This window comes from Sceloporus undulatus, chromosome 2 (genome assembly GCF_019175285.1).
Source record: "Sceloporus undulatus isolate JIND9_A2432 ecotype Alabama chromosome 2, SceUnd_v1.1, whole genome shotgun sequence".
In the NCBI taxonomy this organism is placed as follows: domain Eukaryota; kingdom Metazoa; phylum Chordata; class Lepidosauria; order Squamata; family Phrynosomatidae; genus Sceloporus; species Sceloporus undulatus.
Window position 1 is genome coordinate 106414668 of NC_056523.1, and position 25702 is coordinate 106440369.

General features: G+C 40.8%; 1 protein-coding gene across 1 annotated transcript in view; it reads right to left on the reverse strand.

Annotated features, from left to right (window-relative positions):
• Positions 1–24172, reverse strand: part of LARS1 (leucyl-tRNA synthetase 1) — a 67665-nt gene extending 43493 nt beyond the window's left edge. The window contains 12 exon segments of the mRNA XM_042451364.1: positions 774–861; positions 1206–1409; positions 1411–1432; positions 3296–3363; positions 4846–4909; positions 5918–6030; positions 6749–6910; positions 7340–7480; positions 9143–9223; positions 13257–13344; positions 15637–15755; positions 24056–24172. Of these exon segments, the coding sequence (XP_042307298.1) occupies positions 774–861; positions 1206–1409; positions 1411–1432; positions 3296–3363; positions 4846–4909; positions 5918–6030; positions 6749–6910; positions 7340–7480; positions 9143–9223; positions 13257–13344; positions 15637–15755; positions 24056–24061 (1156 nt within the window). The 5' untranslated portion in view covers positions 24062–24172.
• Between the last annotated feature and the right edge of the window lie 1530 nt (positions 24173–25702).

Consider the following 25702-nt stretch of genomic DNA (forward strand, 5'->3'; position numbering starts at 1 on the left):
CTTGGGGTTTGTAGTTTTTCAGAGGCACAAGAACAGCTCCCTTGCTGAGGATTTCAAGTACCTTTCCAAAACCCCAAACCCCAGGAGTCCATAAGATACTCAATAAGTTGCCATGGCAGATAAAATAGAATAACAGTGCTTTATCTGTGTCATGTGAAAGAGCACTATGAATTCTTCTCATTTATAGTTTTGAAGACACAGCTCTCCTGGGACTAAAACATGTCAGTGGATGCAAAAACACAGAAAAATCACCTTCATGCCCCCTAGAGCATAGAAAAAGCTGTTTTTTTTCAGTACATTTTGGAAAAATGATGGGCCACAGCCCTGCAAGGTCCAGTGGGGAGAGCAGGTACGCTCCTGCTCACCATGTCTTTAGCCAATGGAAAAATATGTAAAAATACAGACATTATAAAAAATATGTTTTACAATAGAAATTTCAGTGCAGACAGATATGGAACTGGAAGAAAACAAGAATGTAATGGAATGCCACCAAAAATGAAACAGGCATATTTCCATATCTCTGTCTAGGAATATTAATACGAGTTCTAAGAGGGCCAGCAGTGCAGCCACACCTATCTCCTTTCTAGAAGCAAAACAATACAGTCATAATCTCTTCGTATGTAGCCTAAGAATCTGGACCACAGAATGCCACAAGCAGAGAAGAAGGGAAAGCACTTGCAAACCAAACCACTTTAACAATCGCTACATGAACAAAAAGCAGCCCAACAGGTACACAACCAAAAATAATACTGATTAAGATGCAGCAGCCTCACCTTTGTCTTCCTTAATAGTCAACATAGGAAGAGCATAGATGACTTTGTAGCATGTTAGAGGAGCAGAAAGTGCAGCCCCAAGAATGTCCTACACAAGAGAGAAACAGGATGGTAACATGTTACATTTACAATATTACTTGTAACTGAAGCAGGAATAACAAATAAAACTAGACTATATATTACTGGATAACATTGTACATTTTTACATATTGTTTAATGATGCATGCTGTCTACATTGAATATATATTTTCTGCATACTTCTTTGAAACTTTACATGTAAGTGATCTACAAATACATGTAACTAAAGCATAATAAAGGTAGGCATAAATCACAAAATGTCACATGTACAGATCAGATGGGAGATACATGTTTCTCTTCTCTCTCAGATGGATTCCCACAAAATGTCCCATGCACTTTGGCAAAGATACTCACCTCTCCCATTAGCTCTTTCACAACAGGTACTACTCCGTTGGTTTTTGTGAAGCCTTGGTAGGACATGTTCCTGGCAGCTCTCTGCGTGCAAATAAGAATATCCCCACTCAGGGTCTCAAAACCAATATACTTCATATCAGGGCGAACCCAACAATTTGTCTGCCCAAACATGGTCTCTGGTCTGAGAGTAGCAGCTACCAAAAAAAATATTCTTTGCCTTAAGGCCACTGTAAAAGAAAGGAAAGGTAGTCTAGAAAACTAGTTTAGAAAAAAAAAAAAACCACAATGACCCACAAGAAGAACATCCACCAACCTACATATTATAAGTTCTAAAGCCTGTTGCCAATATTCCTTTATATGTGCCATCACCTATGGCATAAGCACACTCAACTTTGTTTGAGTTAATCTAACAAAGCAACTAAAACGTATTAACTGTTGGTACTTCACATAATCAGATTACTATCAAGAAAGGCACCACAATAGGAATCCAGCTGCTCCTGTCCACAGCAGTGGATTCTTATCTGTGCTTTCTACATTGCAATTTATCATACGATTATAAACCTGTTGGTGGGAATCACATTTTTTTTCACTTGCCAGTGCATATAAAAGTCTTTAAACAGTTTACAGTATCATTTATTAAATGCAAAATTGCACTAGGCCATAAGAAAAAGGATGCAAAAGTAAAAATAATCAAAAATTTGCCAGAATACAAGAATGAAAGAAAGTGCACAAATGCTGTAAACAGACTGATGGTGGATAACAAAACGGCGCTGATGAAAATTACCATATTAGCAAAGCACTCTAAAGCCATAAGGTATATCTGTACAATAAAACAGAATTTTAAAAAATTGATTTGGCACCAAAACAATTGCAGCGTTGGCATAAAATATAGTTCCACAGGATTTAAGACGTTGGATGGAAATGAAAGAAATAGGACACAGCAAAAGAACAAAGAAACCATTTCATCGCATTCACTTCACAGAAAAGAAGAAAAAGACAGCTTCTGAGTCACAAATGTAAACCTTGGACAAAAAAAATCAGAAACACTTCTTTCCTCAAGAAATGTAGCGTTGAGGCATACATAGATACAGACGTCTATGCCACTATATATAGATAAATAAGCAAGCATTATTCTTGGTCTGACTTATGCTAAATAGCACAAGCTTGGGCATATCTTGTTGGTTGTTGTTTCCGACGTATGGCATTAAACCTATCATGGGGTTTTCTTGGACAGATTTCTTCAGTGGTGGTTTGCCAAGGCCATTCTTCTGAGGCTGAGAGTGTGTGGCTTGTCCAAGGTCACCCAGTGGGTTTTCATGGCTGAGCCAAGATTTGAACCCTGGACCCCAGAGTCCTAGTCCAATGCTCAAGCCACTATGCCACGCTGGCTCTCATAGGCATATCTACTCAGAAGAAACATTTATGTTCAATTTCCCCATTTCTTACATGTATATCCACCTTTCTACCAACAATCTCAAAGTGGCATACGTAGCTCTCCTCTTCCTCAGTATAGCCTTCAAACATGCCAGGAGGCAGGTGAAGCTGAGATACAACAGTGGCCTGAGGTCAATCAGTCAGTTTCATGTAATCTAGATCTCCCTAGTGTCAGTCCAATGCAACTATAACAAATCTCAGCACAACTATCTCCCACAAGAAAGTTATTTCAGGCCTAATGAATATGTTTTAAAGTAGTTTTAATTCTACAAATAGTTAAATTAAATTTTAACAACTTTTTGTATTTTTTCTATATGTCTTTTTATCTGCTACTGTATATACTCGTCTATACAATGAAAAATTTAAGCCCAAAAATGGGTTCCAAAACCCTAGGTAGACATATATGGGTCAATACAGTAATACTTCTCCATGAGCCTTGGGAAAACTGTGGAAAATGGCGAGGAGAGAAACTGAAGGTCTGTGTTCCACTTTTTGCAAGCCAATAGCCTTGGGGTAAGTGAGGGAAATCAGAGGTCTCTCTCTCTCTTCTTTATTTCTTTATTTATTTATTTTGCAACCCATCAGCCTTGGGGAAGGTTGTGGGGAAGGGAGGGAAATTGGAGGGTTGAAGTATAATAACTACCCCAGAAACTTACCTTAATTTCACAGGGTAAGGTTCTACCACCTTCATTTTGATCAAAGTGTATTCTTGAGGTCCTACACCCTAAGAGCCAATAGACAAACAATGAGTACAGCATGTCTACCTCTGGCTTCCATGGGTGTTTCAGAGTCTGATCAGACATCCTAATTTAAACTAGACGTCATTTACTAGGGGGAAAACAATTCATGTGTTCTATACAACAAGGACAGAACTAGTACTAACCCTGCTAACTGATCCCTGCTCACCTAAGGAATGATGCATCTATCTCAATAAATAAATCCATCTAAACAAACCTTCAGCACGCCTAACAAAGGGAGTAGTGGTTGTAGGAAGGAACCTAATGTAAACAATACATGCTACCATGTATATGAACACCAAAGCCAGGATCCTAACTGCTTTCCCCAAAAGCATATGTTCCCAGAAAATTTAATATTAGCTTTCTTTCCTATCTGAATAGTTGACTCCACCAACTACTTTTAAAACTCTCTTAATTAGTAGCTGGTAACCCCAAACTATTTTCAAAGGTAAGACAACATAAAGCATACAGCAATAATTTAACTTGGAGATTGTGAGAGGACAAAGCAATGAAACTAGGCAATCCACTTCAAACAAAGGTTATCATTGGAATGCCTTGCAAAGCAATACACTCCTCTTTGACGTATGTGGCAAAAATCCCAATTAAAACCACTTCATCTCCAGGCTATAATACAAGAAAATGTGGGAAGTCAAAGGGGTGAATGCTTTTGTAAGGTACTGTATACTACCAGCCAAAACTGGTACTGTAGAATGTACTCCAACTCAAGAATTTTGTTTGTGCCCTTGATGACAATGATGGGTCCAAAAGTACACTGAAGCTGCATACCTATTCCTTTAAGAGAATGTGACCTTATTCAGAACTGGTTGTGCTACAACCATTTGGACTGAGAAACTACCAAGTGTTTCTGCCCTATCGGGATTAAACTTTAATTCACTGGTATCAATCCCATGCAATACCAGGCAAAATCTCAGTAGATTCACCAACACATCTGCTTGCAAGGTAAGGGAGAAAGCAAATGTGTGGGTGACCCTCCCAGCTCTTGTGTTGAGATATTAAACAGCATGAGGTACAAAGGCTAAACCCTACATAACTCCACATGGAAGCCTCCATGGGGTCTTCAGTGGAGCCAAGCAATATGCCCCAAACATTGTCCTCTACAGCCAACCCTCCATGTAAAACTGGAACTACTGTACAGATTGCTATCACTTTCAACTCAGAGAACTTGACCTGGGAGGATATGATAATTGATGGTATGTAAGCCACTGAAAGATCAGCCAAAACATGAAATGAAAGTGATCATACCATCTGCGAAGAAAAATGGAATTCAATAGAGAAATGGGGTGGGGGATATGATTTTCACTCATTCTCCTTTCCTTTTGCAGGTCTCAGTGTAATTTCCCATGCTGTTCTATTTAGTGCATGTTTAGATTCAACTATCACCTGCTTTTCCTCCTCAGTTCAAAGAAAGCATGTCATTATCAATTAAACACACTGAAAGTATTTATTACCTCCCCTGTTTGCCTGTCATGATCCATGCATGGCTGTCCATCTTTTGGTGAATAAATAGTATATCTAAAAATTAAATGAAATCATTACTTAGCAACACAGGCTAGAGACTGAGAAAACATATTGCGTCTTGAGGTCACAATGCTAACATACAATTAAATACACATGGCACTAATACTAATTTATTTATTTATTTATTTCTATGCCATCTTTCTTCCAGAAAGGTACCCAAGGCAGCTCTGAAATACAATCATTTAAATGATTTTAAAATAAACATTTTAAACAATTAAAATCAGCCAGCTACAAAAGTATAAAATGACATTCAGGGAAAAAAATATATCAAAAAAAAAAAAAATCTAAAGCACACATCTCATGTAAGTCTCCCTGACACAATTACATATTAAAATTGTGCTTGAATACAAATGCCTTTGCCTGCTGGTGAAAGGAAAACAGGGAGGGGGCCAGCCTAGCCTTCTGTTCCAGAAGGTGTCAACTAATTGTTGGCACTTAGCAGGGTCCTATGCAGAATCATTCCAAGAAAGCTGTTGCTTGGAGGAAAATAACAGAAACTACTCCTTTCCATTTTTTTTTCAACTCCTACAGCAAATCTGCAAAAGAAGCAACTATCCCTGGGTAATATAACACAAATTATTCCTGTTTTGAATGCTCATACATTTAGTTATTCAAGAAAGAGCTGTACATCCCAGGCTCCTTCAGCATTTGCAGGAGCAACCTGTGTAATCAATGTTCCCTCCATTTAGCAGCAAACCTGCAAATATTATTTACAATTTGACTACACATGATGATTGTTACATTCATTCATTTATTTAAAATCCTTGAATTAGTAACTGTAAATTTGAACAAGGTAAGAGTTCTTTTGGAAACACTGGTATATCACATGCACATTGAAGAATGCCTTGACATTCTGTCAAACTCCAATGACACCCACAATATATGTTCAGGATACAATCAAATAATCCCACAGGCAACCTTTATGGAACAGAGCAAGCAGGTAAGCAGCCTTCAGCCTATCCCTACTTCTATAGAATGATAATATTAATGAAATATACTTACCGCTTTCCAAATTTAATTTTATTTCTTTCTCTCAGGGTGAGAAACTGCCACCGTACAAAAGAATCATAATAGGGGTTGACATCAGTGGTAACAAAAGAACGCCTCCAATCAATCTGGAAATTAATAAAAAGAAAAGTCTAATCATGTTCCCAAACTTTGTGTGGAATTTTGGGATGTAATCAGGAGTTCCCCTTTCACTTAAAGGTCAGAATCCATGATTGCTGTGAATGTAAATCTCTGTGCACAAGAGAGCTTTAAATCTTAATTTCTTCAACAGCAACTCCAGATTTCAAGTGGGAAACTACTTTTAAAAGGAGGATGGGGAACAGGTAGCCCTCCTGTTATTGTTAATTGGACTACAATATCCATCAGACCTAACCATTAGCTTTACTGGCTAATTGCAATCTGAAAATTTCTGCAGGGGCAAGCCAATGTTTTAAAGCCCTTTTCAAAAGTAGAATGTGATATAGCATCAGCTGTTCAAGGAGATGGGGGATGAATCTTCTCAAAAAATCTAGCCAAATGACTTGCATGAATCCAAACACCATTCAGACAGATGGCAACACTAATTGCTCAACTTACTTCAATTCTTAAAAGCTGTTTTTCTCTAAATAAGAACAATAGTTTTTAAAATGCAGTATATAATAATTTTAATATGCAGAAATAATGAGAAAATGCTCTTACATATCATTCAGATGTATGCGACTGAACATTTTATTTTTAAAATGTCTACAGCTTAACATAAAAATTACAGAAACATACAGAGAAAAAAGACCTAAGACCATCACTCTGACATTCTTTTTCAAGAAAAGTTTCAGATGTAACAGGTACCTTGAGTCCCATATTCTTTAAATCTCGAATGGCCAAAGGTGGGAAGTAATCAAGCCAATGCTCAGCTTCCGAGAACTTTGCTATCTCTTTGTCAGAAAGGCCTAAAGATTTCATGATTCCCCACTGGTATTTTGAAGAGCCAGTTTTGGCAGCAGCTTTACTCTTGAAAATGGAAGGGAAAAAAAGTTAACCTCTAGCAAGGTAAGGGCAAGAGCCTTTTTATGTTCACAGGAACCTTGAGACAAGGAACTAAGGTGATGTAAGAAATGCATGTTGAATAGTTTCACTGCATTATTCCCCATTTAAGAACATATGAAAGTGTTCCACTATATTTCTGAGATGGAAGTAATCTACCCATTGCCCAGAAAGCTCCTTATAGCTGTCCAGCTCAGGCCTCTTCTAAGAGTAATGTTTCCCCTTTTCTGCAATCGACTGGGTTAGGGGTTGAGGGGGAAAGCCAGCGAGAGAGCAAAAGAGGGTGGTCCTCCCCACTTTTCAGTCTGACCCCACCCACTGGCAAAATAGAGTCAACAAACTTCCTTTCAAGGAATGAAGCTCTCAGTGGAAAAAGATCCCTGCTTTGAGAGATACCTTTTTGCCTTTAGCCTTATCTTTGATGACTATTTCTTCCCTCTTGGAATCCTCCTCCTCCTCCTCCTCTTCTTCTTCATCAGGGAATTCTGGTGGACAGCCATAAAGCTCCATTTCTCTTTTCAATTTATCAGCACAGGCCTATAAAAAATGCACAGTAATTATAACATGGGAAACAATTTATATTCACAAGATCTAGGATCAACTCTTGACAATATCAAACTTACTTTAATGCCTTCCTATAGCAACATCAAAGCTGGTAATGGTGTACAGGTTTTGGGCTGGTTTTCTCAGATGTTTGGCTGGTTGGTTCACAGAGTACTAGGAAATTCATAAAAATGGGACCACTTCCTTCTTATTTCTCAAGGTGATAAGGGGTAGGAGTCAGATTTTGTTCTTGTCCTTCCCCCCCCCCCCCCCCAATGTTGCCAAACAAAAGGAAACAAAAAAAAAAAAAAAAAAAAAAAAAAAAAAGAGGGGGCTCTTTTCTCTTACAACTCCCCCGCCCCAGAACCCATACAAAACCCAGCAATATTTGTTCCAGAGGACTGCCAACTGTCTAAAACACAAGAGCTCTCCCTAAGGAGAACAAATTGGGAAATAAGGAAAAAATTCCACCTACCCACTTCCTCCAGCACCACTTGGACCCTACTGAGTTCATGTCTGGACCCATGTCATTCATCATGGGTCTATTATAACCATCTATTATCCCCTCTGTTGTAAGCCGCCCGGATTCCCAGTGATTGGGCAACATATAAATAAATCCTATTATTATTATTATTATTATTATTATTAGGACTGGTTACAGGGAACAAATAATAGCTTCACTGGCTACCATTTTGCTTCCATGCTCAATTCAAAGTCCAGGTGATGACAAATAAAGCCCTACACAATTTGGGTGAAACCTATCTATATATTAAAAAAACTGACTCCCAACATAAGGCTCAGTTTTAAGATCCATAGGGAATGCCTTCCTCAATCCTACCACTGTCACAGGCATGCCTGGTGGAAACTTGAGAAGGTGTTCTTGGTGGCTGCTCTGTTGCACACACTCCAATAAGTAGCTAGGCTTGCCCCATCTCTGATTTCCTTCCTCTGACACACAAATTCTCTTTTAAAGACAGGTTTTTCACTGTTAACTAGTTATTGTGAAAGGTCTTTAAACAGCAAAGTGTATGTTCACTGTTATTCCCACTGTTATGTTTAAATGCTTTCGTACTGTTTTAAATTAGTGCTATTTTAATGGGACTTTTTATTTACATAAGGTGATTGCATATTTTAATGTAATTTAATACTGTTTTTAGATTATTTTGACTGTTTTAATTTTTATTGTAATGTTTCATTTTGTTTTGTTTTAATGGTTTTATGTATGAGCTGCCTTGGCTCCCTTCTGGAAGATAGGCAGCATAAAAATTTATTAAATAAATAAATATTATAAGCATTTTTAAAGCTATACTTAATCTATGAAAACAGAAGGAACCCTCAAAAGCAGAAAGTGGGTTTACAGATAATAAAAAAAGAAAAATCCACTCGCCATACCCAGATCTTTAAAGTTACTCTGTTGATCTCAGCCTATCATTTTAAGCAAGCAAGCTATAAGCAACTGTTAGGTCATCCATCTGAGCACTAACGACTATGGCAGATGATCAGATCCCATTATATCCAAAACATTCCCATATTTTTCCCCACAACACACTACCTGAATTTGTACATGACACATTAATTGATCCCCAAAGCAAAATTATAGCAGGCAAACCAATTAATAGATTCTTCTACATACAGAAAATAAAGTCTTAATTTTACCTTAATGGGCATCCCAGTACAATGCAGTCCAAAAGGAAATAGGCAGGTTTTTCCTTTTAGTTTCTGGTATCCAACTGCAAACTAGAGGAAGCACAAAAACAACAGCAAGCATTATACAGACATATAACAGACTGGGAACTAGGAAGAAGGGTTAAAGACTAGTGATTAGGACACTTAAGAAGTGTTTGCATTTAGTAGTAAACGGTTGCAGTGTTTTGAAGACACACTCTTTGCTTATGTAGAGGGTGTATAGGCACTATACAGACTGTGAAAGAAATAAAAAAGTAAAATCATTCAAATGAGTTTATCAGAAATTGGAAGTGATACCTTACAGGCAATATACTACATGTAAGAGAGTTGGAGAGGAGTAGTTTATGGAGAAAGTAATAAGGATAAAACAAAAACAAAAAAATCACATGCCAAGAATAAATTAACAAGAAAAAATCAAGTTGCTGTACTGGTGTAATGTGTAATGTCTCTAGTTATTTTTAAAATACATTTTAGAAGCATTTTGACAGTAATTTCAAAGTTTATGCTGATTTCTTACACATTCTAACTCCCCCAAATAATAATAAAAAAACAAATACAGGTTGAGTATCTCTTATTCAGATTTCTGAAATCAGAAATACACCAGAGTCCAAAATTGCCCATGTGGGTGGCTAAGATAGTAACATCTTTGCTTTGTGATGATTCAGTGTACACAAACTCATTTCACTTATAAGATCATTAGAAATATACTGTATAAAATGACTTTCAGGCTTTGTGTATAAGGCGTACCATATTTTCCAGCATATAAGACGACTTTTTAGCCCTTTTAAATCTTCTCAAAAGTTGGGGGTCGTCTTATATGCCAGGTTAACCCCAGCCTGCTCAGGCTGCAAGAGAGCCCCGCAGCCCAGCGCATGCACCTGACCTCCTCCCACCTTCCAAAGGTCTGATGAAACTGGTGCGCGCCCGGCCTGCTCCTGCCTTCCCAGGTCTCCAAGGAGGCCCAGGCCTCCACAAAGGCCGGAAGAAAGCAGTGCGGCCCGGCACATGCAACTGGCCTGCTTTGCAGCCTGGCACGGTCGCCCCCAGCCTCCTCCTGCCTTCTAGGCCTTCAAAGGCCCTCTGAAGCTAGCACGTGCCCAGCCTGCTCCTGCCTTTCCAGGCCTCCAAGGAGGCACAGGCCTCCACAGAGGCTGCAAGAGAGCCGCGCAGCTCGGCGCGCGCACCCGACCTCCTCCCACCTTCAAGACCTTCAGAGGTTCACTGAAGCTGGTGCGTGCCTGGCCTGCTCCTGCCTTCCCAGGCCTCCAAGGAGGCCCAGGCCTCCACAAAGGCTGGAAGAGAGCAACACAGCCCAGCACGTGCACCCGGCCTGATCCGCGGCTTGGTGCAATCGCCGCCGGCCTGCTCCCACCTTCCAGGAGTAGTCTTATACGGCAAGTATATACCAAAGTCTATATTTTAACTTGAAAAGTTGGGGGTTCGTCTTATATGTCCAGTTGTTTTATATGCTGGAAAATACAGTATATAAAACATCAATGAATTTCATGTTTAGACCTGGAGTCCATCTCCAAGGTATCTCATTATGTATATGCAAATATTTCAAAATTCAAAAAATTCTGAATTCCAAAATATTTCTAGTCCCAATCATTTTGGATACGGGACACTCAACCTGCAGCGTGATTATTACTTGTACAGCATTGCAATGTGCAATGATAATGCATTATTATTCAAACACTACAATAACTAAAGGAAATGAAGTATTTCTCCAAGTTCTATTTACAACAAAGTAATGAGAAACATAGACGTAACAGACCGGCTTTAAAAGCTTCTGTCCGGGCAGCTTGGGAATGCAGCATTTACATGCCACACGCTCCCACACCACCTTGAAGCTGCCCAGAGGTTAGGCAGCCACCCAGATGCGGGTGTTCAAGACGCTGCAGCAGTGCAACGTTTATATGCCACAAGCCACCACAGCATCTGGAAGCCAGCTTTGGGCTGCAGGACTGAAAAAGCCCTCCTTTCCAGGCTGAAAAAAAGAGCGGATCTTTTCCACTCCTTTTTGGCTGGGGAAAAGGCGCATTGGGGCTGTGGTGCGTGTTTGCCACAGCCCCAATCAGTCTTCGGAAGGGGTGGCTTCAAGCCACTGTGTCTGCCCATCTGTTTCGCCCCTTAGTTCCATAGCTATCTGTCCAATCTTATGTTTCTATTCAAAAGTAAGTCCCAAATAGTTCAATGAGATTAATTCCTGGCTAAACATGTTCAGGATTTACAGTCATCCCTCCATATTTGAGGCTTTGATATTTGCGGATTTGATTATTCACGTATTTCATTAATATGTTCTCTCTAGGACCGTCTAGGTCCTCCAGTGCAACTCTGTGGTCAACTTTAATTAAAAGTTGCACTGAAAGTCCATTTGTAGCTACTCCAGTGCCATTCTATGGTCAGTGTATGTTGGACATTGACCACAGAGTTGCACTGGAGGACCTAGAGATTCCTAGAGAGGTGTCCTCTCAGGTAAAAACAATGTTTTTGTTATTTGCGGTTTTTCCATATTCATGGGGGTCTTGTTCCCCTAACCCTAGCAAATATGGAGGGATAACTATACGGTCTTTTTTATTCAATCTACCTCCAGTCTATTACATTTATAAAATGTTTTTATTAAACTTTAGCTAGTAACATTAAAACAGATAAAACTTTAGTTTAACAATAAAGCCTCTGGCCATTATTCAAAACAGAGATGCCCAAATAAAAATGATTTCTAGATCTCTGAAAGTTGTAAGAGTCTGTAGAGCAGGGGTGGACAACTTGTGGCCGTCCAGATGTTGCTGACTACAATTTCAATCAGTCTTCACCACTGGATGTCCTGGTTATGACTGATGGGAGTTGTAGTCTGTCAACATTTGAAGGGCCACAAGTTGCCCTTTCTTGCTCTAGAGATATGAACTTCAGTTGTAATACAATAAATGAAGGCATACAAGCATCAAAGCTACCCGTATTGGTGTATGGAAAATATAGAAGTTAGTTTTATACATCATCCTAATTATCATATTTTTTTTAATTCCCTCTACCAAGATATAGGTTTGTCGCCCTGTCAGTTTTTAGGTAGGCTTTGTTATGGCCACTGTGTACCTTCTGACTTATGATGACACTAAGGCGAAACTATCATGGGGTTTCTTGGCAAGATTTGTTCAAAGGGGGTTTGCCATTGCCTTTTTCTAGGGCTAAGAGTGTGACTTGCCCAAGGTCACCCAGTGGGTTTCCATGGCCAGGTGGGGATTCAAACCCTGGTCTCCACAGCATTATTCCAATACTCAAACCACTACACCACGCTGGTTCTCAATGAGCCTTCAGACCTTTTTACTTCTGTCTGCTTTTGGAAGAGAAGGGGTGTCATCCAATTGTGCCGAGTTCATTGCAGATGGCTTTCTAAATCTCTAAATGTTTTAAACATTAATTTTATTATTAAATTGTTGCTCTGCTTTTGAATCCATTGTTTTAATTGCTATCCTCTATTGGGACATTTATTTGAAAAGAGTACATAATTAAGATGAATACTGAAAATCCATGTTAGACTGTACCACTTTAGATAGTAGCAGGGGGTAGAATGACTGGCTACTTATCCATACAAAACAATGCCTTGCACTTAGTAATCTGTATGTCAGAGAAAACACTAGATCTTCTTGACATTAGGGATTCAATGAGGAAAATCACTTTGTACTAAGGAGTATTCAGACATCTGAACACTAAAGTAGTAAAAACCAAGCACAAGCCTACCACCTCAGTGAGACCTGAGCAAATCTTTAAATGGATATCGGGTAACAAGTGGTCTCTCATACTTAGTGGAACCAAAACATGGAAAAAACCAACATGGAAGGTTTAGAGAGAAGAAGAAGCAAATTCATAGGTCATTAAGGGTTTGTCTTCACATTTACATGTGTGGAGTTTCATGCATGTCTTCCTTGACACTGGGAAGTTAAAGAGAAGATACAGAAGTGATAACATATGGTTATTACTTCTGAAGAATGAAAGTGTGAACTCAACAGGCTCAAAGACCAGATAAGAAACCTTTATTTTCTTTGGAATGGTTTACTGAGGTGGCTAACAGTAAAAAGAAAATGCTTACCTCACACTTAGATAAAGAAAACGTGTGTCCTAGGTGAAGCTGGCCATTCATGTAGGGGTATGGAAAGGTGACAAAGTATTTCCCACTGCTGAATAGAGATTACAATATAACGACAACAACAAAACACATTAACTAATTTGCAAAAATTAAACAAGATAAAGCCAGCAATAAAATATGTCACTGCTCAGAGCCGTGGCACATAAATAGAAAAGAATGCTAAAAGAATAATATTGATTATTAAATATTGAAAAGAATTACAACAATACTATTCCTGGGGTATTTGGATCTGAACAAATGCCGTACAGGTTGAGTCTATCTTCAGAATTCCAAAATCCAAAATTGTCCACATGGGTGGCTAAGAATGTGACACCTTTGCTTTCTGATGGTTCAGTATACACACACTTTGTTTTGTGCATAAAATTATTTAAAATATTATGGATAAAATTATCTTCTGGCTATGAGTATATGAAATTATATATAATTTTAATGTTTAGACTTGGGTCCCATTTCCAAAATACTGCATTACAGTGCTTCCTTGACTTACACGGGGGATCCATTCCGGACTCCCTGCATAAGACAAATACCATGTATGCTTGAGCTCCACTGAAAATAATGGGACTCGTGCATGTGGTGCAATGTAGTACGCACACCATGGCCGTGTGCACCATTGGCAGTTCCGTCATGCGGCTTTCAGCATAAGCTGAAAGCATATACCGCAGCTGCCTTTGACGCAGGCACACTGTATTTATAAGCAAATATTCCAAAATCTGAAAAAAATCTGAAGTCTAAAACACTTGTGGTCCCAAGCATTGTGGATAAAAGAGACTCAGCCTGTAACTCACATAACTACAAATGTGATAAATTAGGTCTGTCACCCAATTCAGTAGTCAATCAAACATGAATTTTAATCAGTTAATCTGCACACAATCAATAATATCAATCTTTGCACAGGAAGGCAAGCCCACTCAACAGTTCCTCATCTTCTCACCCTCCAAAAATGCTATTAAAGGAAGCAAAGGAGGGGTGGGCAACTGTTAGGGGTTTAGGGTCACACAGACCCCCCAATAAGACCTTGAGGGCCAAACTCACATCTGTGTTTCACTGCACAAAATATTTTTTTTAAATGTTTCATTTCCAAATGACTCTTAGGGAACATGGGGGCAATGTCATCACACTGTTTTCCCCCAGGCCATTTTAAGGCCAAGAAGAGGGCATTTTTTTGTTTTTTACAACAAGAAATGACCCAGATGTTGACTCCTAGGTCATGTCCAGTAAGAAAAAGGCCTCTCTTCTGCACCTGGAATGGCCCAGTAGGGTAACAAAACATGGTAAAATGTAGATGTTTGGGGGCACTTTGGAAGATAAAAAAGAGTATTTTACGGTGAAATATTTTTCAAAGAAGACCTAAAGGCAACAAAAACAACCCTGTGAGCCCAAATGCAGTCCACAGGCCATACCTACTGCCCACCGAGTTGGAGAAAACAAGCATTGTGGCATTGTGCACAGACACTCCAATCCTGCTCCCACCCCACATGACTACAAGTACAGGATTTCACTCCTTGCTATGCAAATGCCACTTGCACAACAGAAGTTTCCTTCCTTTTCTTCCTCTCCATCCATACCCATCCATACCATCTCTTTTTCTGGAGCTTGCATCCATTGTTCTGTGTTCTAGTCTCTGGAGCAGCAGAAAACAAGCTTGGTCCATCCTCAATTTGACACCCCTTCAAATACTTAAACAGGGCTATCATATCACCTCTTAACAGTCTCTTTTCCAGGCTAAACATACTCAGCTCCCTATGTCTTTTCTCATAAGGGATGGTTTCCAGGCTGTTTACCATTTTGGTGGCCCTCCTTTGGACAACATCCTTTTTTAATTGTGGTGCCCAGAACTGGACACAGTATTCCAGGTGAGACCTGACCAAAGCAGAATAGAGTGGCAGTATTACTTCACTTGATCTAGACACTATACTTGTATTGATACAGCCATAAATAGCACTGGCCTTTTTAGCTGCCACATCACACTATTGACTCATGTTTAACTTGTAGTCTACTAGGACTAGATCCCTTTCACACGTAGTCTCATTAAGCCAGGTGTTCCTCATCCTATATCTATGCATTTTATTTTTTCTACCTAACTGCAGGATCTTACATTTACCATCAATGAGTATACTACTGTACTAAGTAGAAGACTAAACTCAGAACTTGCATACCTAATCCAAAGCTAAGCTGATTTTTTACTGACGTCAACAATCTTTAAGTCAGAATGTTGAATACTAAAATGATTACACAGCTAACATTAACAAAAACTCTGGTATTCTGCACACTCATCAACCCCCCCCCTCCAGTGTTCTGTGACCTCTAAAAAGTGTACCCTTACCTTTTTTGGCTAGCAGCATCTGAAGCATTAACCTCAAATGCTCTCTCATCTTCCCATTTCTGTTGAATTTCTTTTTCAATCTTCTTCAGGAAATCTACTTTAGCTGTTCCCTTCCGCTCCTTAGGAGAGCAAAAACATTATCTTATTAGAGAGTTTGGTTTAATTAGCTTATAAATGTCAACACAAAATCTCACCTGAATATTGTAATAGAATTTTTCCATGTTACACGAAATTTAACACACTCTAACTCTGGATATTTGATGTCTCAGTACTCATGAACAAGATGCCTCTTATACAAAGTTAAAGATTAGTACATTAATGAAAATAATGAAAAAGCAGTTAGGACTTCTATCCATCTTTTCATGAGTTCAAACTCACTTTTTTTATTAGGGTCATCAAGACTACAAGATATCAAGCTGTGTTATTCTGAAAATGTATTTATGAGTTGCTACTACACTTAATTATTAACTTGATGCTTATATCTTGAGACCGCATTACAGGATGGACAGATGAAGGATCAATTATCTGAAGAGAGGGAAAAAAGTATGCAAATACAATATGGCTATATAGTTCACTCCACTATGATAAATTAATGGAGGGTGTTGAGAACATTTGTGATTTTATATTGAGTTTTTAAAATGCCCTTTTAAAAATGCTTCCCTTCCATATGGAGCAAGTTGCCGATTTCATTTCAGAGAGTATTTTCATGCTACTGATAATCAGAAACCTTGAAATATTCACAGTTCCTTTTTATGAATTATGATGTGTTAAGGTAATAGTCAAATTAATATAAGTAACCATATATAACAATAAACATGACAGTAGATGTAATAGTACTGCATGCACCGAAAATTCTGTGTGCAACATTATGCAAACAGCAGGCATCTTTAGGGAGGCTTAAACTCAATGACCATTTGGTTATCTCTCAACTCTCTGCTAGCTTCTTTTGGCCTCCAACCACACTCCAACTCTTCAACTCATTCTCTTGGTCACTGTCTTGACCTAGTTCTTGCTGGAAACTGCGCCATTTCTGACTACCTGGCACTTGACTTTCCACTATCTGACCATCATTTAATCTCCTTTGCTCCCACTTATACTCCTCCTCCTCGCCATACTATTCAACGTCTATTTCGTGATCTTCAATCTGTTGACTCTAACCATCTTGGTCTGACCCTGGATTCATCTCTCTCTTCCCTAAATCTCGGGGATTCTGCTGATTCAGCTATGTCTTTATTTAACTCCACTCTTTCCTCAACTCTCGACCATTTTGCCCCTGTCTCTGTACGCACTTCTTCCTCTAAGACTAGACCTCAGCCCTGGCTTACCCCCAACATTAAGTTTCTCCGGTCCTGCTCTAGAGCGGCCGAACGTCTTTGGAGAAAGTCCAAAGAGTGGGCTGATTTTATCCATCTCAAATTTGTTCTTTCTTCCTTCTCACGCGCCCTCTCTATGGCAAAACAGAATTATTACAAATCATTGATCTCCACCAATGAGAGGCGCCCGCAGCGTTTGTTCTCCACCTTCAACACTTTGCTTAAACCTCCCTCTCCGCCTGTCTCTTCATCTTTCTCTCCTAATGACTTTGCTAACTATTTTATCTCTAAGATTACCACTATTCGCTCTGAGATAGTCCCTCCTGATTCTTCTTCTGCTCTTAATCTTCTATTGCCTTCGCCTAACAAATTTTCTGTCTTTCCTCCTGCCTCTTTGGATGAACTCTCTACACTTCTGAACTCTTCCAAACCTGCAACCTGTCCTCTTGATCCAATTCCTACCCGTCTTCTAATCTCTATAGCTCCCTCCTTTCTGCCCTCGCTTCTCCACATCTTCAATCTCTCTCTCTCTCTCTACAGGCTCCTTCCCGTTGGACTTCAAACATGCTCTCATTTCCCCAATTGTGAAAAAACCTTCTCTTGACCCCTCCTCTTTGTCTAGCTATCGTCCGATTTCTCTTCTCCCCTTTCTTTCTAAGGTTTTGGAACGGGTTGTCTATTCGCGCTGTCTTGAGTTTCTTGAAGCCAACTCCATTCTCGATCCCTTTCAGTCTGGTTTCCGCCCAAGGCATTCTACAGAGACAGCTCTCACCAAGATCTCGAATGACCTTTTACAGGCCAAGGCTAATGGCCTTTACTCTGTTCTCATTCTTCTCGATTTGTCTGCAGCCTTTGACACTGTTGATCACTGTCTTCTAGTTGACATACTCTCTGACCTTGGGTTCTCAGACTCTGTTCTCGACTGGTTTAGATCTTACTTGTCTGGCAGATCTTTTGCAGTAGTTGCAGGGGGTCTGACTTCTTCTCCTGTTCCCTTATCTGTTGGAGTTCCCCAGGGCTCTGTTCTGGTTCCCCTTCTGTTTTCTCTCTACACACTGTCCTTAGGAAAACTCATCAGCTCTTTTGGTTTTTCCTACCATCTGTATGCCGATGACACCCAGCTGTATCTTTCTGCCCCTGACCTTTCTCCAAGTCTTGAACAGCAAGTTTCATCTTGTCTCACAGCTGTCTCGCAGTGGATGTGCCATCGGCGTTTGAAGCTCAACATGTCCAAGATGGAGCTTCTTGTCTTTCCTCCTAAGCCCACCCTTCAACACTCCTTCTCTGTCTCTGTGGACAACATTTCCATTCAACCAGTCCAGCAAGCCCGCAGTCTTGGTTTTATCTTTGATTCTTCTCTGTCGTGTATCCCTCAGATCCAGACCACAGCCAAGGCTTGTAGATTCTTTTTGTACAATATTGCCAAAATCCGACCATATCTCTCCGCCTCTACTGCCAAGATCCTGGTCCATGCCCTAGTGATCTCACGACTTGATTACTGTAATGTCCTCCTGGCTGGGCTTCCTTTTTCTCACCTCCGTCCTTTAATCTCTGTCCAGCATTCAGCTGCACGCATTATCACTTCCACCCACCGCTCTGACCACATCTCTCCTGTGTTGGCATCCCTTCACTGGCTCCCTCTCCCTTTCCGCATTCAGTATAAGCTCCTGCTGTCGACATTCAAAGCCCTCCATGGACTGGCCCCTCCTTACTTATCAGACCTTCTTTCTCCTCACCTTCCCACCAGGGCCCTCCGTTCTGGTAGTCAAGGGTTCCTGTCTCAGCCCAGGATTTCCTCTGCCCCAACTAGGATTCGCCCCTTTTCACTTGCTGCCCCTCACTCCTGGAACCTTCTTCCTCCACAAGCAAGACCCATCACTTCATTAACCAGCTTCAAAACGGAGTTGAAAACCATCCTATTCAGAGAAGCCTTCCCAGGCATCGCATAATTGTCGCTTACTATCTGATGTTCTGTTGTTGGCTGTTTATCGATCCATTTCCTGTATTGCTATGTACTGTATATGCATTATCCTACTTGTGAGTATGTATTTTCCCTGGATAATGATTAACCTTCCATTTTGAAGCCAAGCCCTCCCTTCAGTCCATCTGCCTTGGTCCAGGCCTCGGAGGTTGAGAGGAACTGCTGGACCTCTTACCCTTTCCCTCCACCACTCCCTTCTCCTTCTGTGTCATGTCTTTTTAGATTGTAAGCCTGAGGGCAGGGAACCGTCTAACTAAAAAGATTGTATGTACAGCGCTGTGTAAATTTACAGCGCTTCATAAATAAAGGTTAATAATAATAATAATAATAACCCTCCCAAAAAACCTCAGTTAGCAACATTGTTCATCAAGAGCGCTGAGCTGAGGCTATTCTGTTTCCAATCTTCATAAAAGAAAAACTAGAAGACTTTGTTCCATTTTTTTCCAATCACTGTGCACAACAAATAAGATGATTTATTGCATTTATATGCTCCCTTTCTCAGTGTGGGACCAAAAGTGGCTCACAAACAACAAAATAAAATTAGCTAAAAATAGACCAATAACATTAAAACACAATTTCAAAACAAAAATCAACAACAAACACTGGTACCAAATAATATGGCAAAACCAAACCTCTCAAAACTAGTGAGATGTCTGATTGGTGGTATACAATATGGGAGGAGGACATATCATAACAGCCTCTTTTTTGAGAATTATGTGCTTTGTACATAGAGATATGTTTTTCTGAGGGACTGAATGACCCACCTTCCAAGAGGAAAAACAGCATTGTCCTTAGCACTGCAACTGAATTTGTATGAAGAATGAATGCAACCATTCACCTATGTGGCAAAGGTAAGTGGGGTGCCAATACAGCAGGTGCTAAACAGAGAATTCATCAAAGGTATGGCATGTCAAGGTTTTAAGAGTTTTCATGGTCTGCTTAATTTGCCTCTGCTTTGAAACTTAATTAAGAAGCTGCTGTTGTTTTTAAAGCAAAAAGGTTTAATTGGAAAGGTTTATTCTGGCAGAAAATATGACCGAAAACTTAAAATAATGTACCACATATTGCTGGCTCTATAGGACCTGAGAAAGCAAGAGCCTTTAAACATACAGATACTTTTGATGACATTACGTAAAGAGGATTCAAGCACACTACAATGTAGTAACAAAACATTTCATTACAAAACACTTGTCACCACAGACTCAGTCTTTACCATGCAAACTGACAAAACAGTTAACCTAAAGAGACTTTCATCCATCATACATTTTGTCAATGGGGCAATCTTGGAATCTTTAGTGTTACGTAAGCTTAGAAACAATCTGACAGTTGTTCCTGATTAGTGAAGTGTAAATGCTTCAAACCAAGCCTGTCATATTATGGCTAAGGAGACAGAAAAGTGTCACATTCATAACCCAAACATCAGACTGAGCATGTCTGAAGTAGTTAACGGCAATTCTATGGTAAGAGACTGCAGACTGCATCCCAGAGGTCCATTGTTACTCTATTTGGAAGCAATGTGAAATTTCCTAGGAGAAAGTGACCAAGGTCAGGGCCTTGGAATAAGATGAAAGTCTTCACGAAGGGTAATCCAACCTACAGAAACATTTTATTTATAAGATAGAATCATAGAACGCTACAGTTGGAAGAGACCCCAAGGGCCATCCCATGCTTACTTTATCTTTTCTATCTAAATAAGATACAACAGATTATGACCAAACCAATGGGGCAAACGAAAAAGGAAAGAAATTTAAGACAGAAACAAAAAAGCAGCCTCATAATAACACACTACCTTCATTAGCAGAAAGCAGATAGATCTTGCCCTGTAGTGACTCACAAAGCCTGACTAACCAGCTATAAGGCCCAGCATGTCTCCCTACACTCTGCACCTCTCCAGGTGAAGGAAATTGCAAAAAATTAAATAAATGCATAAATCCTCTCCTATGATCATGGGAGAGATGACAGTCCTTCAGATACTCAGGTCCCAAAACTTTTAGGGTTTTCAGTTCAATTCAATTCACCTGAAACTTGATCTTGGCTTGGAAATATATCAAAAAGATATTGCAGTGGAAACAGAACAGAGGTAATATATCAAGACAAGGGGAAGACAAAGCTCCCCCATTCCCAGGGCCATGGGCATTACTATTATGCTGGAGAAGCCATTTAACATACCAACAGATATATCATAGGGATAACTGCGTTAGTCTGTTGGAGTTGTTTGATGTGGGCTCAACACTGCTACTGCACTGTATAGTGCCTCAGAAATGAATCTACTACTGTATATCTACTTTCAGCAGGGGAAGAGCTATATTAATAATAAGTGAAAGGCTTTCTACCACACACTCAAGCAAACAGAGGCTAATAAGATGGTAGGCAGCCAATCACATATTATAACCAACTCCATTGATGTTTTGTTGCTATTGTGTGCCTTCAAGTCATTGACAGATTATGGTGACCCTAAGACCAACCTATCACAGGGGTTACCTTGGGCTGAGAGTGTGTGACTCACCCAGTGGGTCTCCACAGCTGAGCAGGGACCTGAACCCTGATCTCCAGAGTTGCAGTTGAATGCTCACACCACTAAACCACGCTAGCTCATTACAAGACATTAATTCAATGCAAGCTACCTACCAATCTAGTCTCTGACAATGTAATGACAATGGATTATGTTTCAATATATCAATAAGTGCAGCACATTTTGACAAAATTACAAGTTTACAGTTTTAGAGGAAGGCATAGGAGATACAATTTCAATAAATATAGTTTTTCAAACTACTGTATAATAAGCTGTACAGTATTCGTCATTATTCCTGCAGCCACATAGCTATTTAAACTGCCCTAGCCTATGTTTCTGGTCATTTTAATTTCATGGCCAAATGTAAAACAGATTTCAATATATAAATTCAGGTTTTTTTGGCTATACATTTGGCATTCCATATTCTTTACATTAATATTTCTCATTTCATCAATATTTCACATAACTATCTAATGTGATGGTCTGCAAAAAAAAATCCTAATATACCATGGACCACAATTTGTGCCTGATTATCTACAACTGTTTCTTGCTATTCTGGAAATGTGCCACAGATTGGTAGCCATTAGTTCGTGGACCAGGACAAGGGCCTCTGAGTAGCACTATATTATACTATTTTGGCTATGTTGGATGATGCAGATTAGAGTTGCCGGTCAAAAAAATCTGGACATCCCACCCCTGTACCCAGCTTTATTGGTCCTCTAGCTGCTCAGATATATAGGCTATTATCATTTTAGTGAATTCTGACTCGCAAAAGCTAAAGCCACAACAAATACAATAATCTGTATTGGAACACAAGCCCCCTTATTGCTATTGCCAAAAATAACTATGAAAGTTACAAGCACACTGTAACAGGGTCTGGCACACACAAAACAAACAAGCTGACCCCTGAACATTTGTGGCTTATAGATCATTTGGCTGAGCAACCTATGACAAATTCCCCCTGCCTAGGAGGACCAGACTCAAAGAACATGGATCCAAGGTTTTTAACAGCTGCAAAGGAGAGGATTTTAGTGGGAGAAGCAGCTAAATGCTAGCTTACTCCGGCATGTCAGTTTGTACTTGCTAGTCAGTGTTGGGTCATTCTTTGCTGCAAGCTACCCTTGTATCTAATGCGAAAGACTCCTCTCTTCTCCATGACTCCCTCCTCATATAAGGGATCAACTGGCAAATGCCATTCCCCTGGAAGAAGGAGTAGGGGACCCAAGTGGGATAAACTGGGGAGTAATTGGGTATGTAGGGATAAGTAAGAGATATTTGAAGGGAGATTTGTAATCTCTTGAGCATGTTCCTGTGTCTAATCCAATGGGAGCAACTAGTTGACAACATGCAAAGATAGTTTAATTACAAGTCCACTTACACGTATTGTGTGCATCTGATTAAGTGGTTTGAGTGTTGGACTATGACTCTGGAGACCAGGGTCTGAGCCCCTGGTGAGCCAGGAACCCCACCAAGTCACCTTGGTCAAGTCACACGCTCTCAGCCTTAGAGAAAGGCAACGGCAAACCTCCTCTGAACAAATCTTGCCAAGAAAACCCTATGTAATTAAACCTAGTATTCTTTGCATGATGTCAACTATCTGGTCCCATTGGATTAGACCCACAAACGTGCTGAAGAGAGTATGAAGATGGATCTATGAAACCTCACTTCAAAAATCTCTTACGTATCCCAACAAAACCAATTATGTCCCAGTTCATCCGGCTTGGGTCCCCCACTCCGACTTCTTCCATATGAAGAGCCTGAGAGTCACCGTAAGTTGGAAACCACTTGAAGGCACACACCAAGCATAGTGTGAGTGTTAGCCTTTGTGGTACAAGGGGACCCTTTTGTGCCCAACGGATTACATGGTCAGGCCTTTGAAGAACATCTCCTGCTGTCTCACCAGGGGCGGTATCTGTTTTAGCTTTGGTATGATTTTTGATCAGTTTTGTAATGTTTTAATGTGGGGTTTTGAATTGGTTTTAAAACTTTTTGTAAACATTTTAAGTTTGTTGTGCTGGAAGCCGCTTTGGTTCCCATCCAGAAAGAAAGCTGGCATATCCGTAAAGTAAAATAAATAAATACATGAACAGCCAGTGAAGCGTAGGAGGCTGAGCATTGGACTACTGCTATGTTGGGTGAACAGACCATGTCCTCCTTTTTCAGGTCTTGTCCTCCATTTTGAGCCTTGCTAGGAAACGCAAGGCAAATCTTCAAAGGGGTTTCCCCCCTTAATCAAAGGAATGATCTGAATGGAGATTCAGTGGAGGTTTTGTTGCTGGTTAATTTCTTTTTACCATAAACCTTTGTCCTGTTCAGAGCCCTGAAGCCAAGAAGGCCTTTGAATGAAGGCAAGGCCATCAGGAGAAGTCAGCTGAGCGCATATTAAATACAGTCAATGTGACAGAGCTCTAAACAGACCATTTCAAATAAATGCATCTCCATCTCAGTGTTCCCAGCTCTCCTTTCGCCTCGTCCTCCTTTGCGGTTCATGGCATCCAGTCACCTGCTGCTAGAGGGCCTGGGAATGTGGGGGGCCTCCTTGCGGGCTATACTCCCTCCTTGAGCCCCAGATCCAAGCCCCGGCCCCTTCTGCCCCCCCAAATTCGCCCTCACCGCCATGGCTCCCTCCGCCGACAGCTGCTGCCTCCTTTCCCGCTGGACTCCCCTCCGCTCCACGCTGATAGTCCTCCCACAATGCCACAAAAGCTAAAATGGAAGCCGGCGGCGTCGCAAAGACCCGTGGGAAAGAGAGTTCGCGTGCCCATCCAGGCACACAGGGACGGCGCGTCCATGAACTACGACTCCCGACAGGCAAAGTGAGGCCCAATCGCCTGCCCGTTCCTGGAGCTGGGGAGCTGAATGCCACGACTGCTATTACGTACGACCACCGCCAGGACGGCGTGGTGTAGTGGCTTGAGCGTTGAAGCCGGCGTCGCCGCAAAGGCCCATGGGAAAGCGAGTTCGAACGCCCATCCAGGCACACAGGGACGGTGCGTATCTGAACTACGACTCCCGAGAGGCAAAGCGCGAGGCCCAATCGCCTACCTGTTCCTGGAGCTGAATGCCACGGCTGCTATTACGGAGGGTCACCGCTAGGGCGGCGTGGCGTAGTGGTTTGAGCGTTGGCCTAAAACGCTGGGGATGCAGGTTCGAATCCCGGCTGGGCCATTTAAACCCAGAGCGTTGACCTTTGGGCAAGTCAGACTCTCTCTGAAGAAACTTCCCAGGAATATGCTGGTGTGGAGCCGAAGGCTTTCATGGCCGGCACCCATAGTTCTTTGTGGGTTTTCCAGACTGTGTGCCCATGTTCTAGCAGAGTTTCTTCCTGACGTTTCTTCCTCAGAAGATGCCAGCCACGGATGCTGGCGAAACATCAGGAAGAAACCCTTCTAGAACATGGCCACAGAGCCCAAAAATACCACAAAGAACTATAATATGCTGGTGCTTCGGAAAACTACAAATCCCATGGTTCTGCAGGGGCCATAATGTATTGCTGTGACACCACTTTGACTTTCATGGCCCCTTCCTACAGAAATCCTGGGATGTGTAGTTTTCCGAGGCACCAGCATTCATTGGCAGAGAAGGCTAAAGACCTTGTAAAGCTGAGAAACCCAGAAGTCCATAGAATGACACTCCAGCACTTAAAAGTGGTGTCAAACCGCATTGTTTCTACAGTGTAGACACACCCTTTGTTACCTGCATGCATTCTGAATGCCTTCTTTAACCCTACATTTCCAGAACCAAAGCATGCGCTCATCAGTATATAGGCACCTGCTGCTGCTGCTGCTGCTGCTGCTTTTGGTCCTAAAGATCACAAGGCAGTGTGTTGTTTGTGTGAAGCAGTAAAGTGTGAGAGATGATGTCGAACCTTCTCCTTTTGGAAAGTGTATGCGCTGGCTGACCTTGTGCAAGTCACACGCTCTCAACCTCAGAAGAGACTTGTGAAGAATATCGGACCCTTGGAAAACTACAAATCCCAGGGCTCTTTCAAGGTTGCACAGGACGCACATGAGGCCATATAACTGAGCAAGCACCTTGTACTCCATCATACTTACATCAAATGCTAACAGCGAGAAACATTGGACATGAGAACAAACAGATTTTTCAAAAAGTATTTGCCATATATAAGAGTATGCCCACATAATGATACTTTCCCATACAGTTCCATCATAAGCACTGAAGGCAACTTTTCAACCTCAACTTGGTTTTCAAAAAGGAAACAGAAAATGGCTTCTGCGTCCTCCAGAGAAACACACTACC